This window comes from Aspergillus undulatus, assembly GCF_047715775.1.
Source record: "Aspergillus undulatus strain CBS 261.88 unplaced genomic scaffold BDV17scaffold_6, whole genome shotgun sequence".
Classification (NCBI taxonomy): Eukaryota; Fungi; Ascomycota; class Eurotiomycetes; order Eurotiales; family Aspergillaceae; genus Aspergillus; species Aspergillus undulatus.
The window spans coordinates 362,566-381,323 of record NW_027396610.1 but is presented as its reverse complement, the minus strand read 5'-3'; the positions used below and the strand labels follow the sequence as shown (position 1 = coordinate 381,323).

Below are 18,758 nucleotides of genomic sequence, written 5' to 3'. Positions count from 1 at the left end.
GTGTTTATGAGCTCAAGGAGAGAAAATCAGCCAGAGATCAGACCTATGCTTGACACATAGTACATATCCCGTGGGGTATGTCACAGCTAGATTTCAATATCTTCCGTAGAGAATAACAGAGAAAGCTGAAGTCTATTAAGCAATAAGATATTGACTAGTTGGTAATTACAGGGATCACAAGATGGCTCTGATGCTCCCCGCCAGTATGCACTATATGTGTGCCTCGATTCTCGTCAATAGGGCTTGTCGGCCGCAGAGTTTCAGCCTCGGGGGAGTGCCATATCGTGGCCGGAGATTCGGAGCACCAAACCCTCACCCGCCTCAAAAGACCATTCCCACCGGTCATATTGGAATAAGCAAAGGGACAACCATACCTGGTGTAATGGGCTGACGAGACTTGTGGTCATATTGTGGGACTTCATCACACTGACGCAGCCGCAAGCTGATATGGTGAGATGCGCGGAGCATTCCCTGCTGGCCAAGATGCTTTGCTACGTTGGTATCTGGAACCTCTGGCCCAGGCTTTGGCATAGGAGACCGCTGGTATTTCGTGGAATGCTCGAATCTAGGTGGGTCTATTCTGTGGGGCAATTTCCATCAAAATTGGAAGATGTTTGGCGGTAGATCGAAGTACCCTTTTGTCGATCAGCGGGTTCCCGCAGGATTGGCGGTCCTCGGGTCCGGTAATGTGGGCGTGCCTTTTCGGACTCGGTTTCTACTCTGCGCTCTCATCCCGTCCCACCCTTATTATTTAATGATTCTTGTTTGCTGCTTCCATCTGTCTCTGCTGCCTGCCTGCCTGTTTTATATCTCATCACTCCCTTCAGTCATCTTCTCGTCCTCATCTATTTGTTTCGATAGAGGAATGGCAGTCAAAAAGTCCCTCAAGGTTGCTGTTCTGGGCCCTACCGGCCAACGCGGTAGTTGCGTTGTGGATGAGCTCCTTTCAAGGGGCTATCAAGTGGTCGGAATTTCTCGTAACCCACCAACGACTTGGAAGGGATCCCGTGATGCATTATACACCGGGATTCGAATAGACATCAATAACACCGAGGAATTGAGTTCAGCATTTTCAGACGGCTTTGACACCATTGTCTGCGCGTTTGCGCCGCCTCTGTCAGATCTAACTTCCACTTATGAGGCTGGAGTCGAAGGGCATGGAAGGATCAAAAAGGCTCTCCTTGACTCAACGCATGAAGGAACATTCATTGTGATAGGTCTGTTGGTTTTTCCCTAGTGATTACCTTTAGATCGAACTGTGTTCCTTACACACGATTGACGCCAAAGAAAACGGGGAGGCTAACCTCTCTACTGGATTAAAGGCGGCGCCGGATCTCTACACCTCGAAAATGGAATACAGCTAATAGACCAGAAAGACTGCCTTTACAGCTGGTGGTAATGTGCCCAATACCTCCAGGTGACGTGGGCTGGCCATACTAACAACATATTACAGGTATGAGTGGCCGGATACTCATTTTCATTATATGCGGGTACGGACAATGGTTCATGGAATGTTCACTTTCCCGATGTTTATCATGGCATTTCAGTGGGCAAGGAACAACGTAGAGAGGCCTGGTTGTGAGTAGAAAACCATTTTCCAATGACTTCATGCTCAGAGTCGCAAGTAATCTATGATATGCTTTACCTACTCCTATAGGGCGGGCTTTCATGGCTCTTCCGGCCTCTTTCATGGGCCTTCCTTGCTCATGCCAAGCGGACTCTCACTGGGAAGGAAGTACGTTCTTTGATAACCTCATCCCGCATGGCTTTGACCCTATGGGAAGGCGTCAAAGACAAAAAGTAGTCTTTCCTCTCTCCACCGGGCCTCCTTCGCGATAAAGGTTAGATAAGTCATTTCTCATGAGCAGATCTTCTTCGAATGGAAACAACGATAACACTTTTCTTTTTTTTTTTTTAGGAATTCGCACTGGGGAGTATCAAGTCTATATTGACTCAGCTGAAAAACCCCGCGGCCGAGGCAGTTGTGGGAGGGATCTATAACGAGGACATGGCTGTTGCCATTGTTGATGAGGTGGAGAATGCTAAATTAACTTTCCAGCATTGGTCTTGTACAGGGAACATCGACCTCGCAGAATGGTAGAAACGTTACTTACCGATAGACTGCCATGTAATTTACGATTTGGGGATGTATTTTCATTATTTGTTCAGGTTTCTGGTACGCTGGCATGCAGTGTTAAGAGTGATTGGGGAAGAGGAAGGGCGGGTTATCCCGAAAACTTGGAGGTTTTCTTGAACGTGGATGAGCGCAAGGCACCATAGTGCCAACTCCAGACTAGGAAATTGTAAGGATCCATTATGCATAATGTTATAAAAGTCGAATCCATTGTTAACCTATCGGAAGGCTCGTGGGAATTAGTTCTATGATAATTATACCGAATAGGAGCCAGGTGCCTTGAAAGCACTGCAAAACTCGTGCATTATATTGGTACGCGAAACAAAAACGGCAGATAAAGGTAGCAATGGTTATGAACATCCCTCCGTTAATGCAATATGATAAGGTCTTGCTGGGTACAATTCCGATGGAACACGCCAAAATATGTGCGTCAGAGCTTGATATGCTACTTCAGATATCCGCACCTTTATCCGGCATTATGAGGTTGATATCGATGTCAACATCCAAGGCATCATCCGCAAGACAGGTTCTTAAACTCCGCTGGTGCGGTTCGCTTGTTCATTAAGCGCTTCAATTGACCCGGACCGGCCGCGTTTTGGCTTTCCGCTGAAGAGTTGAAGTCTCTCAACCAGCTCCTAGAATATAGGTATTTTATTGGCTCGAGCCAATCTACCCGAATGTTCTAGAGCGAAAATAGTGTTTTACCAGGAACCATTGCACAATGTTACATTTTTCACATTCCGCTAGAACAAAAGCGCAACTCTTTCTTTTTTTTTTTTTTTTTGCGTAAATTACATTAGGTCTGCCAGCGTCTGGGCTCCTCTAGCTGGACACTCTGGCGTCTGCACACTCTGGCAGTAGCAGTCGCGCAGGACCTACGCGTTAATCCCAGTGTGTGGGTCTGTCAGGGACTTTTACCCCCCATGGGCTCTTTCCCCACGGGAGTGATGGTCACTTGGCCCTTAGAACCACCTGCTGTGACCTGTAGACTCTTGGGGTTCTGCCAGGGGCTCTTTCAGGTGGGCTTAGTCATCGATCCTCCGTAGGAAGATATCCAAAAATCCCACCCACGTCCAGGCTATGAAGCGGTCCTTATTTAGGATGCCTGGTTATTTAGTGGTCCCTATGTAGGGCGCCTGGCTAGGTAGCTATCCCTACCTAGGATGTCTGTCTACGTAGTGGTACCTATGTAGGACGTCTGGCCATGTAGAGGATGCATGATGCGTATCCACGTCGCAATCTCTACGAGGACCCTCCCCTATCGATAGCGTGAATTTCGGCTTTGCTGTCTCATACCCTCTTACATTATCGCCTTTGCGCCAGCAGGCACCAAATATAGCATGCATCGCACTATGTATAGCAAACATGAACTAGAACTCCATTACAGTATAGGATCACGCTTTCTACCTCGTTAGGCGGCTAAAGTGAACTCAGCGATATTGTCGGGTTTGGAACTTGGGATTCGTGGCAATACACGGAGACAAAAGGTACAATTACGCATTTGTGCACTCTTGTTTCCTTATAAATAGCTCTTGATTGTGGGGCAGTGCATTAAGATGTCACCACATTCAACACGTATATCATGGCAAAATGCCAACAAAGACTTCGACTTCGCAGGATTCTTTTCAAGGGCGCCTACAAGTATGCTTGTGAGTGCAACGCCGACACCTGCGTGATCATTCGAACCCGGGAGGATGGCAAAACAATCTATTTTACAACAGATTCGTTCAAAAACTCTCTACCTATGACCAAAGAACTGGTGAGGATACGCCATTGGTCTTCTCCTACGGAAAAGACAGCTTACAATACAAGAAGCAACTTTATCCACCGCCGATAAAGAAGACATCCAGGACTTTGCCATTGAGACCACAAATCCTGTAGACAGCCATGGCGTCGACCGGAAAGTTCCTTGAGATTGAAGTGATAGGCAGACTTGATATTGCGTTCCTCAGTTACCTTCGTAGGAACGCAGTTTCGAAATCGACAGTGATTCCTGTTGGTAAGATTTTTGTCGGTTCCTGAGCTCATTTTCAATACACTTTCTTTTAAATGCGACTCGCTTGGCCGGGTCCCGTGTCATCTCCTGCTGATCACTGTCAAGTTCATTAGGAGGTTAATCGAAGTCGCTGTTCTCCGAGAAAAGAGTGGCCAGCCTTCTACGGGAAGTGGTATTTTCCTTTCCCAACATATCGCTCCAAAGCGTGGAAATGGCTGAGCGTAGCACAGGATCAGGGCGCAAATGAGACGATATATAAAAGATAATATATAAAGGAAAGGGGATGGGCGTGTATTAGGGGCGCCCTTCTTATAGAATAGGGAACAGATCCAGCCAGATATGCGTCTGGTTCAACAGGGTAGTTAGGTCGTCGGTAGACCAATGGGTTCGCAAAAACACAGATGGAAGGCTGTGTGGGTTCTACATCCAGGGTAGCCGCCAGTTGGCGGTATTCCAGCAGGATCATAGGTGGTTTCAGACCAGTATTTCTGTAAGTAACATCAGTGCGTTAAAAATCTCACTCTCTTCTCTTTCACTCCTAATATTGTTACGAAGGCTTAGAAGGCAGTTCTTTGTCTTAGGAAAAAGCAAACAGCTTGACACACTCACGCTGCAGTCTTCCAAATCAACATGGGTTTCTTTCTTTGACAATAATTAATCTGCACTTTTTGTTCCTTTAAGGATGAGGTGATAATGAATGCAGACGTTGTGATTGAAGAGCTCAAGGCGACTGGATGGCATAATCAAAAGACTGTCAGCCCGCAGCCTGCCTAAAATAATGGCCAACCGTCCTTTGTTACGACCGCTGCTCCCCGCAACTCTCGCTAGAGCCGCTGACATTCAAAAGGTGAGCCAGCTCAAGCGAAAACGCCAGTCAGTGGCTTGCAAATCTTGCCAACTGGAGCGTAATAAGGTGGGTTACTGTAATAAACTAGCAATTCTGTCCATTTTTCCTTAGCCAAACTGCTACCACGACGTCCGCATTATATTCCTGGCTAAATTTAAAGGCTTTGCAGAAAAGAGTACCTCCTCAATATTAATACTGTTAGCTTTTTGCCTTTTAATTTATTAAACGTGCGGTAATAGATTGTTTTTAGTTCGGCTATTATACAAAATTGTTTAGGACTAAGTAAACAGAAAGAGCGGCTATATCATACCCTTCACCCCGGGGATTTCATGCGTTCAAGTAAATCTCTACACTCACCTTAGAGGGTTAGTATCTCGCTCTCGAAGGGTGAACATTGCGCGATCGAGTATGAGTAAGCAAAAACAAGATAACAATCCTGAAGCTCTACAAAGCGGGCTATGTCTGTTCAGGATAAGGGTGCCAGCCAAGCCTCTATCCTGCAGTCTACTGGGGGTGAGCAGGGTGAGCAAAGTGATCCGTAGGATGTTCTTGCTGTTGGAGTTGGCCCAGTCGGCATTTAGGCTGTTGGGGGTGATAAAGATGGCACTGCATTGTGTGTGGGACTTTAGGCTGAACTAGGGCTGGATGCTGTCGCAGTTTACAATATTGTTCATGATTCTGTCACACCAGTGGAGGCGGAAGATAAGGTGGCGTGGGTTTCTTGGATTGTAGTTGTTGGCGAGCTTTAGAGTGTATTTGTCGTGTTGATTTGGTGGACGCCGTTGGTGAGGGTGGGCTGTTTACCGCAGCCTAGAGAGGAAGGAGGTGAGGGCACTGAGGCCCAGGAGGGGTTGAAGAATGGCGAGTAGACTCATGGCCACTAAATGATAGCCCGAAGTTTCTTGGCTTTTCTAGCTTGTAGAGTGGTAAGGACAAAGGTGAACTGTGAGATAGGCATCAGCAACTCCGTGGTTGATTTTTATGTTGCTTGATTTAACTATTAGGACCTATGCTCTTGAGATCACTGCTGGCTTAGAAACGGAGCTCTATTTACATATCGGACTGATGGAAAAGAGCACAGATGATTTTCATATTGCCCCCGTCTGTCCAGGTCTGCAGATCTCAGCTGCCGACACACCTTGCTTGAGTCTGTAGCACACTTTACGAGCTGTCAGTGGTAGGCTCTGCATATGAATCGGGGAGAAGTCTAGGATTGTTGCAGGATGAGACTTGCATAAACTCCCGAGACGCGCAGAGAGCTGAAGAGAGGAGCAGTCAGGGCTCTCCACAGGAGTATCTCGCCGTAATCGGCAGGCATCGTTGGCGGAGGAGAAGCCGGGTATGGGTGAAGGATTCAGAGTACTGAGGTTAGGTTATATTATTCCCTTGGCTAATACACCTGCAACAGTTGGCTCGTCATGATATGCAGCCATTCAGCCAGGACCTTCCCAGATTATGTTCTGCACGAATGCAGAGGGTCTGGGCTGGCATGTCAAGATCATATCGGCTCTGGGAGCATTGCTCGAACTGCCGAACACGAGCTCTGGCCTCTGAAGCCTGGACACCTGTTCCCAATACAGGTTAAGTCTGGTTTCAGGTTCGGTTTATCAACGGGGATTCGGCTACGCCTTGTGGGGCCGCTTTCCCTGAGTAGGGACTTTGTATGGAGCTGCGGGTCTGTTTTAAGGGTTTTGGACCCTGGTCGAGACTCGACCGTCCCTGGCCAGTGAAGCTGTGGGTATTGCAAGGCTTGAGCCTCGGAGCATTCCGTAAAAAAAAAACCCTTCGGCTCGCTTGTTGCTTCAAGTCTGATTGATTTCAAGGCATGTAGCCGATCCCGTGGTTGCAGTATCCCAAGCAGGCAATCCACATTGCGATAGCTATGAAGCCATAGCCTCTCTGATGGAATATTGCCAATGATACAATGGCTTACAATCATATGTGTAACACCAGTCTCTCTCTCGCTAGGCTCGCCTCGCTTGCGCCAGACCCTTCGGGCTAGCGGATGGTGGCCCCAGCCTGGAAGCTTTCCAGGCTTGACGTCGGCCGGTCCGCCGCGGAGTGAAACAGGGCGGAGCTGGGTGGTATCGACGGGCTCGGCATGTTTCCGATATACAGATGGCCTACGTTATGACTACTATCCATAAAAGCGGTAAACAGTATCAAACTCTGTTGTTGTGCTGCTTGGGTTGCTCTCGTCAACTATATAAGGAATCATCCCCCCGTGGTGACAGGCCCCAGCAACTTCAAAGTCACTGTGTGTCTTCTCTCATTCGCAAGTTCTGCTACACACTCTCTTTTCTGGGCTGGCCCCTTGCATTCGCTTAACCAACCTTCTCTTCGCTTCATCTTCATCTTCGTCTTCGTCTTCAACATGAAGCTCTCTCTTCTCGTTGCCGCGGCTATCGCACCCCTGGTGTCGGCCCATTACTTCTTCGACACCCTCGTCATCGATGGCCAGGAAACCACCCCCAACCAGTACGTTCGTTCCAACACCCGGCCCGAGAAGTACAACCCGACCAAATGGATAAATACCCGCGATGACATGACCCCCGACATGCCCGACTTCCGCTGCAACAAGGGCTCCTTCACCTTCGCCGGCCAGACCCAGACGGCTGAGGTCCAGGCTGGATCCAAGCTTGCCATGAAGCTTGGTGTCGGTGCTACCATGCAGCACCCTGGCCCTGGTCTCGTGTACATGTCCAAGGCTCCCGGTGCTGCTAACCAGTACGAGGGCGACAATGAATGGTTCAAGATCCACGAGGAAGGCATCTGCGACACGAGCAAGGACATCAAGACCGATGCCTGGTGCACCTGGGGCAAGGACCGTATCGAGTTCACCATTCCTGCTGACCTTCCCGATGGAGAGTACCTTATTCGCTCTGAGCACATCGGTATGTCTTTCTACCGCTCGTAACCTTGAAGAGAAAGCAAGAACGTTAATCCCCCGGTCAGGCGTCCACGGAGCACATGACGGGCAGGCTGAATTCTACTACGAGTAAGTTATTTTTTCTTACTTCTTCTCTACTCAATTAGTACTGACAGTTCCCAGATGTGCCCAGGTCAAGGTCACTGGGGGTGGCAACGGATCTCCGGACGCTACTATCCAGTTCCCCGGTGGCTACAAGCAGGACGACCCCTCGTTCAATTTCAGCGTCTGGGGTGGCATGAAGGACTACCCTATGCCTGGCCCTCCCGTCTGGACCGGTGGTTCCGGCTCTGGTTCTAGCTCTGCCTTTGGCTCTGGCTCTGCTTCCAACGGGGGCAATGCGGACTACTCCAGTGGCTGGACCCAGCAGAAGGGGGCCGATACTTGCGGCAGCGGCCTTTACCGCCGTCAGCATGCTCGTGACTTCAGCCAGTAGAGTATTGGGTTGGAACAGAAGATCGCTTTACCGCTGCTTAGCTGATGGTATAGGTTTTCTTGGATATTTGGAGGAGTACCAGTGAGTGTTGGAAGGAGTACCCTGGCTTCTACGGTTCCTGTACTACTTGTCAATGTTGTTGTCTTAGACTAGCTTCGTTGAAAGAGTCGAGCTGTAGTTTATCATTCCCAAACTTATTGTCAATTGACTACCTCTCTATAGCTCCGGGTAAAAGTAATTGTAGTTTGCATGTGTGGTACTGCTACTTTAAGAGCTCCATTGACTCGTAAAAGCCTGCAAACTCAACCTTATTTCTATTCTCGACTTATCAAGGCACACCTGGCTCCATTGGATACTTTCCCTTGCCCGAGGACAAGCAAGTATCTCTCTGCACCGTAACGTTTTGCAAGCTCGCGAGCACGTCAACCTCACCGTCAAAATTAACACCCTCTCACCATAATGGATTAGAATAACCCTAACATAGAAGGTGATACTTCCACAACGTCTGTGACCATAGCTTATCCCCAGACTATCGTTATCTCAATTTCCCAGCTATGGACAACTGCTCGTTATTAAGGACAAGGTCCTGGATAATTCATGCGATATCTTCTAAGTTCCAAGTATATATCCCACCTTGGCGCAGGTGTCACCCGCACCGCCGTCCCCTGGCTAGCAAGCGATGTGATATAACCTATAATATAGCGTTCGGCTGCATCGCTGAACGCCTGTGACGATTGCAAGAGCGTTGGCTGTTCTTCTCAGTGAGCTTAGTTACGCAATATCTCGGCCTCTCCGAGTTTGTGTGCTTTTAGCTAAGGATTCGACTTGTTGCGCTTGTTCCGCAGTAGCTTCGGCAGATTGTATCGAACGTCTGAATTCCCCCCACGAGAGCTATCTGAGTTGGGCTCGGGCGATTAGAATCTAAGCCAGAGAACTCAGTCGTTTTATCGACAAACGTCAATCCTCCGATTGAACCAACAAATCCGGTAAACTGTTCAGCTGGAAGGGAGAACAACCTAGGGCTATGTCAGACGGCAAGTTATTCTCTGTATAATCAGCGAGCCATGAAGCGTCGCAGAGTGGGTTGTGGGGTAAGATAGGTACCCTGTATGTAAGATTTCTTAAGCTCTTCGAAGGAGGGTGGCATGATTTATATTCAACTTACACATAAACTATATAGCAACGGATACAGTCATGTTTGTATTGTTTGCCTATCTACAGAAAATCTAAATCCACACTACGGATACCTTTTACTATTTATACTGTATTGTTGCGGATATTTAGGTATCAGATCACATCTATATCGGCGGATATGAAGATTTGGATATATCGCAGATGTTGCCGCAGCCTACATGTGGAGGACTGATTTCTTGCAGATTTACAGGTAAATATAGCCTCAAGCCTTCTATGAGCGTCAGCCTAGGTGTAAATTACTCGACATCAACCACTAATCATATGAAAGAATGAAGGTCTGATTTCTCAATCTAGCTGCAAACGGTGGTTTAAATACACAGATAATAGAGACATAACTTTTGAACCGTGGCAATAGCAGAAAATTTCTGCATAAACCTCGGTGATCGGAGGTCGTCAATCCGATATCCTAAATAGGCAGGTCGTGCGGTCGACACCTTCTCTATAGGTAATATAGGCAGTGCTTTCTCTGCAAGTGGTCCAGTACCATACACATCTACCTGTGTACTTGAAGGCTTGTTAATCGACTCTACACCAATATCCCCAGGCAGCTCTTATAGCAATTCATCTTCTAGTGGGACTGCAGAGACTCCAAATTCTATAAAAGTCCTTCAAGAATAACATTCTCTTATCCAGAAACTCTGGAGACAACATACACAATCTCCAAGTCCTATTGCTCAGACAGTTAATCAGGTTGTTAAAGGCTGTCAGATTGCGATAGAAAATACCTTGCTTCTAGAACAAGAGGTTCAGCAACTCCAGGCTGTGAATACATACCAGAAGCAGAAGAGGGAGGCTAAAAGGACTTGTATAGCCTCAGGAGGTATCATGGCTGCTGCATAGGGTTAACAGTACTGGTCAGCAAGCCCTGGAAGCAATTGCGTTGATTAAACAGGAAGGTGGTGAACTATTATAAAAGCGAGCAGCACCATGCTACATCGATTGCAACTAATTAGGTTATAAAAGAATAGCTTTAGTTTACTGGTTAAGGTGATGGACGGATGCGCGCCTCGGTGTCCTGTGCGACTCAGTGTATGATTACGTTAATACTACAACTTAGCAGGTGCTGGTATAAAGCACATGATGGGACACTTGGGCAGCGCCTAGAGGCTGGAAGTTACAGCTGGAAATACGGCTGCTTATAGCCTCGGTAGTAATCATCTCAGCATCGTTTTCACAGGTCCTCACATTCTAGTTATAAAAAGACTCCAGCTTCCCTAGTGGAGGTGGAACTCAACTTGATGGGACGACATGAGTACTAAATAGTAGTCATATCCCAGGACGAAACCTACAAAACAACTAATATCACTGCTACAAACCTACTCTATATAGAGCTCGCAGCAAAAGTAATCACAAACAAACACGAAATTATTCCCTTCAACTTGAACTAGAGATGTCTCCAGAGCATACCCTACCTAATGCATTTATATAGCATCCAACGCCATCCCTCCTCCGACCAGCCCAACCAGCCCAACCATCAAATCCTCTCCGGCTCTTCATCAACAAGAAAGAAAACACCGCGAGGCATCTGCACCGTCTCGCGGATTTCATCGGCGCTTGTTCCGTCAGGGAAGTTCCACCTGCATCCACCACATCTGTTAACAAGAACGTCCCATTTACAATCCAAATGCACTAAGGAATGGTGAAGGGGTAAGTGGGAGGAAGTGGTTGTAAGCACTTACTGCGTAAAATGACTGGGCGGGTACGACCGCGTCGCGAGGAGTGGTTTCTCGTGTGTCTGGGCGCCTTTTGCGGCGAATTTGGATTTGATTCTGTGGATGTATCATTAGTAACCGTATACCGCTGAAGGATGGTTTGTAAGTAGGAGTGAGTGAGGGGAGGAGAAGAGGAGCCGAATGCGATGAGGTGAGGATGGATTGAGATTTGTGAAGCTCAGGGTTGGAATGGAATAGGCTTACGTCTCCTCAATGCTGTCGCTGACTCGGCTGTAGACTTGTTCGTCTAAGTAGCCGACCATTATGCCCTGTTAGGAAAATGGGATGTTAGCCCGAGAAAATGAAGACTCGCAATCTTGCGACATTGGGAGGCGAATGGATGACGTACGTAAACAACCATTTTGACGACGGGAGTCGATATCAACTTGATACGGCGCTGGATAAGATAGAATAGGATGATCTCACTTTAAATTTGGATCTCAGATCAAACAAACTTCGACCAAAACCTCACATAAAACTGGTACTGGTAGAGACTAGGGACTAAGCGGGAACCGAAGGCTCGGGACGCGGGGAAGGAACCTTCGACTGCGTATTTATAGCTTGCGATGAAGTGGAGATCGATCTACAGACTACGGCCAGGGGTAGCGGTGTTGACATCATGATCATCGTTTCACTTTCGTTGTTTCAGACAGGGAGTTTCAGACTCAGGGATACGCAAGGGCGGGTCCACTGTAATCAACTGTTATTGCTTTTGCGGAGACGGTGAGACGGTCGGGTCTTGAGAATGACTAATGATCAATGAGATTCTATGAGCGTCAGCCTAGGTGTAAATTACTCGATATCAGCCCCTAATAAGATCAAAGAATGAAGGTCTGATTTCTCTATCTAGCTGCAAACGGTGGTTTAAATACACAGATAATAGAGACATAACTTTTGAACCGTGGAAATAGCAGAACAATTCTGCATAAACCTCTGTGATCGGAGGTCGTCAATCCGATATCCTAAATAGACAGGTCGTACGGTCGACAGATTCAGGGGCGTTCGCGAACCGAGGTTTAACAGCGATACTCTAGTTATCTTACTCTAGAATTTTCTGGATAATTGCGTTCGGGGATTTGTGGACCATGGACCGCTGCAGCAGATGGAGCCGAAAGTCTTCGATTCGGAGATGAGAGATCTCGCTAAGCCAAGCTACCTAGTACACTGAACAAGCCACAGAACGATGAGGCACTCTTATCAGTCGGAGTCGTGGTCCGAGTAGTGCGGCTCGTCGTGGTGCTCCTCGTAGTATTCCTCGCGCCGGAGTTCCTCACGCGCCTCCTCACGCGCCTCTTCACGAATCTCTTCATTGTCGTCCTCGGCTGTTACAGTATGTTAGCAGCAGTCAAGCTATATTATCAAGTCGTCATTGACGAAGGAGAGAAAGGGATAAAAGAGTGAAAGGCAAGAGGGAAAACTCACTAAGCTCATGCCCCAGAATAGCACCACCAATACCACCAATGGCCAGACCAGCAGCACCTGCAGCAAGTAGCTTCGCGGTATCACTGTCCTTCTTCTCCTTCTTCTCAACATACTCGCCGCCGCCGTACTCCCCACCATGCTGCTGAGGCGGGTAGCCTCCATCACCACGGTACCCCTCCTGAGGCGGGTAGCCTCCATCACCACGGTACCCCTCCTGAGGCGGGTACGCGGCAGGCGGGGGCGGGGAAGCATAGTAGTCCGCAGGAGGGCCGCTGCGGGACGCCTCGCCGTAGGTCAGGGCCTCAGGGAGCGTCCACTCTGTGCGGCCGGTGGAGGTCTCAAGGTAGAAGGCGCGGCGGGCGCTGGGCTCCCACTCTTGAATCCAGCCGATGGGGAGAGGGGGAGGGGGGTATTGAGGGGGGCGAGCAGATGGAGGGGCGCTGGAGTAGGGTGGGCGGTCATAGGGTGAGCCGCGATGTTCCTCGTATGGAGGACGGTCATAGGGAGGGCGCTCGTAGGGAGGGCGCTCGTAGGGACGCTCGTATGTTGGGCGCTCACCACCGTAGTAGCCGGCTGACTCTCCGTAGTAAGACATGCTGTATGCTTTCTGACTGAAACGGAGGGATAGGATAGGATAGATCAATGGATGAGGGAGGTAGATAGTTGAGAAGAGGATAGGAAGATAGATTGAGAGTCAAACGGCCACGTCGTACTTTAAATACTCTGATGGCACGGAGTAGAGGGGCATCAGGCTCCTTAACTTCGAAGAGCAACCCCCACCAGCCTCACTTCCTCCTGAACCCCTGTCGTGCATACGTGTGTAGTGTAGAGACCCATTCTCACTTGGAGTATCAAATCCGCAATGCGAGAGTGCCGCTAGCTGCGGGGCCCTATAATGCTTGCACAGCCATTCGTCACGGTTTGACAATGTCCAGGGTGAGAGGAAACAGGCGCTAAGAACGGGTGCATCCACCTCAGGATGGAGGCCTGTCAATAGTCGGAGTGGCTAGTGAGCGGAGATCCAGTATCGAGAGACAGCAGCTAGGCAGCAGCATAACAGCGGTTTCTCCTGTAGCTCGGTCGTGTCACAGACAGGAAGTGTGTGCTCAAGCCTAGCAAACCACTTGGAGTAAAGTCTCTCATAACCTTCTCAGCCGTCAAGTCACCGTTCGAAACCTGGCCAGCTCAGTCAAGGAGTCTTCGTGGTGCTTGGGCAATGCCAGCCCTACTGGGCGTATACCAAAACAAGGCGGCCTCAGGCTGCAGCCCGTTGGTCTTGGCACCACACAGGGCTGGTGGCGTGGCTGATACTCCAACAGACTGCCCAATCGGGGAGCTGCTGCCCCTCACCAGCCACACAGCTCCACCGACCATGGTCCATCAGCCACGACTCCCTAGCGCAAGGCATCCAGATTAAGGTGATTCATAAACAATCAAACTGATCAGTAGCGCCAAAGGAGGTGCTGATGGAGCACCTGAGGCATTTTTCTGTTCCAACCACGTGTAGGTTCCCAAGTGGCTTTGACCTTGTCGCCGAGATATGGCTGGTGTCGGAGCTGAGCCACATTTTAACTCGTCGCGATCATTTGTTTCTACTGGGTTCGGACCACGTCCATTACTGTTGCGCTGCAACGGAGCACAAAACTGAGTCAAGCTGGCCAAGAAGATATTGTCGGAGGTTCGAGGTTATCGTAGTATCAACGGTGCTTTTGTGGCTTCATATCGTCGCTGTGAGGAGGTTGCGCGGAGGACGGGAATTATATATCCCCGCAACCCGGTAGTGAAGTCCTTCTCAGCAGATGTTTTTGTTCTTCGCACGGATAGTAGTAGTGAGGATGACATTCATATATCGAATCCCGTAGTGATAGAAACGCACAGATGGAGAATGTTCATGAGGACGTCCAGTTTTTTGGCGTACGGTGTAGTCTTCTTGGCTCCTCCTCCAACTGTAAGAGCGGGACCCTTACTCTACGGAAGCTAGGACAAATCACTTCAACAAGAGGACTTCATCATTCCAACATAAATTTAGCATATCATTGCGATATATCGATGCCTAATTCTAGGTAAAGGTATATAATGAATGAAGACCTAGTAAATTGCAAAATTAAAAAAAGCAATCAACAACACTAAGATGGACGGCAATCTGAGAGAACCCCTTCCATCCTGAGCAATGATCATTTACGGAAGCAATTCCGACGGCCGTAAATCAATCTTGAAAGTGATTGCCTGGGAAGTTTCACAGACAGTGTCTCACTGGCTAACCCGCCTGACCAATAACGCTGGCATCCTTGTTGTCGGGGTAGAAGAACGCCGCAACACTGATGATCACATATGCCGCAATGAGAAGAGATCCTTCAAGATAATTGCTCCTCCCATCCAAAACAAGGAAGTTCACCACGAAACAAGTAACGAAAAGTGATATGGTCTCGAAAATGGTAAAGTACAGAGTCATGTCCTTGTCCATGATCCACCCGAGGATAACGACGAGGGGAGTGACGAAGATTGCTTGAAAGGGATTAGTACAAAGCAGCGAGAGACGAGAGTAAAGAGAAAAGACATACCTATTTGAATACTACTTCCGACTGAAACACCAATTGAGAGATCCATTTTATTCTTCGTTGCAACAGTGACGGCAGTTACGTGCTCCGCGGCGTTACCAACAATTGGCAGGATGATCAGACCGATGAAAGCCTCACTGACGTTTGAGCTCTCGATCATTTCCGGAATTGCGTCGACAAGGAATTCGGCACATACGGCCACCAGACCCGTGGAGAGAAGCAACATGACAACCGCGGCTGTGCGCGACATCTCAGGCTCGACATGTTCCTGCGCCGGTTGAGGGGCACCGGTGGGAGCCACGGCCGATGGCGCACGAGCGGCAACTCTGGCAAATTGAACGGCGTTACCAACTGGAGGTGGACGCTGTGGAGCAGGCCGCTGGACAAGGGAAGGAAGCGAGTGGGTACGGCGAAGGCCGCTCAAGTTACCCATGGGATCTTGCGTAGTTGATGGCGGGTTGGTGAAGACAGTGTTCGAGAGCAAAGACGGGAGACCTGGGCGAAAAGGGGACCATTTCCGGGGGAGGTCTGCGCTTTCACCTTCTTCCAAGGAGAGAGCATTGACGCAGAGATCCCGAGCAGGCTGACGCGCCGGGGTAGTGGGCTTGTCCTTGGACTGCATTCGGACCTTCCTCTTCTTCTTCCGCTCACGCTTGGCCTTCTTGTCGGTATCGGTGGTTCGGATACTCGGGGCCTGACCAAAGTCTCGCGACTGCGGTCCATCGGAACGGCTTGCATTGGTGATTGCATCCACGTTGAGGAGACCGTTATCGCCAAAGTCCCTTGACAAGGGGTCAAGGGGCATCTTGGGTTCCGAATCGACGTGCGTGTGATCCCCTCCAAAGTACGGACCATTGCCATCACGCTGGTTAGGACTGGAAGCACTCGTAGAACTCGTATTGAGTGGAGGCAAGAATGATACATCGACAGTGGACGATTTCTGTACAGTTTCAGGCGAGGCGGTACCTCGCGAGCTGAAGCTTGCCTTTCTATGTTTGCGGTACTTCATCGCACGCTTGATGCGCTTTGCCGTAGTCCAGGAAGTCGTTGTGTCGTCCGAGTCGGAAGACGAAGAGCTGCTGGACGAGTCGGATGAAGAGTCCATGAAATCTGCCAGCACACCAGGGTGCGACTCCTCGTCGATGATTTGCTGAGGAATACTGGCGTAGAGGTAGGCGTGCGTTCTCAGTTGGAAGAGAATGTACAGGACATAAACGAGAAGTAGCACGACACTGGTGCCGCGGGAGACTTTGAGCGTCGTACGGTTGGCCATGTTCGTGTCCGAGAAAGACGCGTGAAATGCAGTAGGCAGTAAAAGACTCATAACGGCCAAACTGAGAAGACATGCGCTCATCTGGGTGACGGTGCTGTTGTAGATCTGTTCCTGGAAACGTAGACCACCAAGGAGGAAGGCCATTCCCAGAATCAACAGAAGATTTGCTAGGATAGACCCTAGCAAAGAGGCCTGGACGATGCGAATTTCATTCTTGACAAGGGCAATGATGAAAATTATCAGTTCGACGGCGTTACCAAAGGTAACGTTCAAGAGAGCTCCGATAGCGTCACCCATGCGGCTGGCTACACACTCAGTAGCATGGCTGAGCAAACCGGCTAAAGGGATGATAGCCACCGCGTTCATCGCGAAGATGATGCTGGCATTGAGGTGAACGGCCTCAACGGCGATTCCAACCGGTACAAAGACCAGTAGAACGTTGACCCAGCTGTGGCATAATGCTGTCTTGGTGTGGCGGACGAAGCGGACGCTGCCAGCCTTCATACGAGGGAAGAGTCCCTTCTGAGGAGTTTGTTCATCGGTAGGTGCACCCGAGCCCGGGGCACTGGCTTCTTTATTCACTTGATCATTTTGGTTACGTATATCGGGTTCGTCAGGACGATCGCCATCTTCTGGGGAGGACGTCTGGGGTTGGGAGGCGGAGGCAGTGGAGGCGTGAGCTTTCGCCCACGAACGAATCCGGTCTGTAGACCATGGTCAGCGTGATCAGCTGGTTGCAAAAAATGCAGCGTTGAAGCAGGAAACACGGGAAGTCATCTCCAGCAACTCCAAGCCTTGCCCAGGAGGCCAAGCGCAGGGATGGAGATGCCCAGAAGACGCTTCGTATCTCGTTCGTATCTCTGCCGAGATACGAGGGAATGATAAGTGACAGGAGGGAGACTCACGCATAAATTCAGGACCAAGAGAGAAGGTCAGTGGTGGATTGAAGATGGGCAAACGCGAAGGCTGAGGTAGAGATGAGAAGAGGAGATGGAGACGAGAGATGGGTGAGGAAGACAAGAAGCCTTGGGTGAGGCTTGGTTGGTCTTATGTACGTATGCCAAGCCTGCCTCACTGTGTCCCTGATCCCAGCTTTATTTTATTTATCATCACGCCCAATGATGAATCAAGGTGATGCCCCTGGATTGCATCAATGAATGATCGCTTTGATTAGTGTTCTACCAGTCTGCCAAATAATATCTGCCCAACAGGTCCCTTATGGTATCATTGTCCAGCAAGGAGGCCTTCTCGATTGATCGCAGTCTGGATTCTGCAGTGATAAGGCCGCCAATTAGGGGGGTCTGCACCGCCACTGTGTGTCGTCGATCATCGCGCTGATTGGCTGAGTCTTCTCCGGAGCGCGTCTCCGAGGCCCGAGCAGCCACCGAATTGGGCCAATCCTAGAGCGAGATTTACCTTCAACGACTATGACGGTGTGCCTGGATGACATCTTTATTTTCAGTTAGGATATTTTGAAATGGAGCCGACCTCTTTGACAGGTGTAACGTCTCTCATAGCCTATCTCCAGAGGTTACTCTCTGTCCTCTGTCTCACGATCGACCTGGACCGAGTGGACCATGTCCCGTTTTTACTCGCTTCTCCGCAAGAATGAGCCACCTGGGCCCAATTATTCGTCTCTCTGTTGTGTCTCGACTCTCAACCCTCGACAGGATCCCCACTGGTACGATCACCGCCGGATGCACGCGATCATACTCTGTACTCTGGCGTCTGCAATGAGCATTCATTGTTACACGTTGCCAAAGAACTCAATGAAGGGATATCATGCTGCCTAAAATGCAGCCTTATGGGTGACATCTGCCCTTGCACAAAGACGTAATAAAGGACCTTCGAGAAGGGCTTGTTTTATCCCTTGCAGGGCTCGATTACGTACTTCAACTAGTATTAGAAACTACAGCAGAGCCTTTTCTGGCCGAGGTCAGGACCCAGAAGTCGCTCAGATATAAGAAGAGAAACTAGCAAGACCTCTATATACTAGGGAATTTACCGTCAGCTTAAACTTTGGCACGATCAACCGGGCATCTCGGGCCTGTGGGCCTTAACAGCATGGAAGTCGATCGCGGAGCTGGAGAAACCCTATCATGCAGCCCTGTTAGACAACCTTTGCGTTGCTGCCTGGCGCGGACCTACGTGATCAAGGCTGAAGGACAACCCCTGGCGGTGGACCCGGTGCTAGCCATGCTCTTTTGATTCGCGGGGTAGTTGGGTTGACTGACCGCCGTGATCTACCTTGATCGTG

At 49.4% G+C, this 18,758-nt stretch overlaps 7 protein-coding genes across 7 annotated transcripts; 3 read left to right on the top strand and 4 right to left on the bottom strand.

Annotated features, from left to right (window-relative positions):
- The first annotated feature begins 810 nt into the window (after positions 1-810).
- BDV17DRAFT_196055 (NADH(P)-binding-domain-containing protein) lies at positions 811-1,802 on the top strand. Its single transcript, XM_073755180.1, has 3 exons — positions 811-1,217; positions 1,323-1,395; positions 1,454-1,802. The coding sequence occupies exons 1-3, from the start codon at positions 866-868 to the stop codon at positions 1,584-1,586; spliced, it is 558 nt and encodes a 185-aa protein (XP_073619249.1). The 5' UTR covers positions 811-865; the 3' UTR covers positions 1,587-1,802.
- Positions 1,803-3,780: 1,978 nt separating this feature from the next.
- BDV17DRAFT_254400 (uncharacterized protein) lies at positions 3,781-4,261 on the bottom strand. Its single transcript, XM_073756769.1, has 3 exons — positions 4,236-4,261; positions 3,947-4,133; positions 3,781-3,893 (listed from the first exon to the last, which is right to left on the bottom strand). The coding sequence occupies exons 1-3, from the start codon at positions 4,238-4,240 to the stop codon at positions 3,873-3,875; spliced, it is 213 nt and encodes a 70-aa protein (XP_073619248.1). The 5' UTR covers positions 4,241-4,261; the 3' UTR covers positions 3,781-3,872.
- A 3,090-nt stretch (positions 4,262-7,351) lies between these two features.
- On the top strand, positions 7,352-8,342 carry BDV17DRAFT_287935 (lytic polysaccharide monooxygenase auxiliary activity family 9 protein; the record flags this gene model as incomplete). The annotated part of the gene is made up of 3 exons (XM_073761270.1): positions 7,352-7,871; positions 7,933-7,975; positions 8,030-8,342. The coding sequence occupies 3 exons, from the start codon at positions 7,352-7,354 to the stop codon at positions 8,340-8,342; spliced, it is 876 nt and encodes a 291-aa protein (XP_073619247.1).
- A 2,381-nt stretch (positions 8,343-10,723) lies between these two features.
- Positions 10,724-11,982, bottom strand: BDV17DRAFT_254395 (uncharacterized protein). Its single transcript, XM_073756768.1, has 4 exons — positions 11,598-11,982; positions 11,453-11,517; positions 11,216-11,305; positions 10,724-11,113 (listed from the first exon to the last, which is right to left on the bottom strand). Exons 1-4 carry the CDS (start codon positions 11,607-11,609, stop codon positions 11,011-11,013), a joined length of 270 nt encoding a protein of 89 aa, XP_073619246.1. The 5' UTR covers positions 11,610-11,982; the 3' UTR covers positions 10,724-11,010.
- A 463-nt stretch (positions 11,983-12,445) lies between these two features.
- BDV17DRAFT_287933 (WW domain protein) lies at positions 12,446-13,265 on the bottom strand (the record flags this gene model as incomplete). The annotated part of the gene is made up of 2 exons (XM_073761269.1): positions 12,446-12,570; positions 12,671-13,265. 2 exons carry the CDS (start codon positions 13,263-13,265, stop codon positions 12,446-12,448), a joined length of 720 nt encoding a protein of 239 aa, XP_073619245.1.
- Positions 13,266-14,672: 1,407 nt separating this feature from the next.
- Positions 14,673-17,699, bottom strand: BDV17DRAFT_254392 (putative membrane bound cation transporter). The gene is made up of 3 exons (XM_073756767.1): positions 17,407-17,699; positions 15,232-17,205; positions 14,673-15,175 (listed from the first exon to the last, which is right to left on the bottom strand). Exons 1-3 carry the CDS (start codon positions 17,408-17,410, stop codon positions 14,928-14,930), a joined length of 2,226 nt encoding a protein of 741 aa, XP_073619244.1. The 5' UTR covers positions 17,411-17,699; the 3' UTR covers positions 14,673-14,927.
- Positions 17,700-18,045: 346 nt separating this feature from the next.
- Positions 18,046-18,635, top strand: BDV17DRAFT_254389 (uncharacterized protein). Its single transcript, XM_073756766.1, has one exon. The coding sequence runs from the start codon at positions 18,079-18,081 to the stop codon at positions 18,292-18,294; it is 216 nt and encodes a 71-aa protein (XP_073619243.1). The 5' UTR covers positions 18,046-18,078; the 3' UTR covers positions 18,295-18,635.
- Positions 18,636-18,758: the final 123 nt, after the last annotated feature.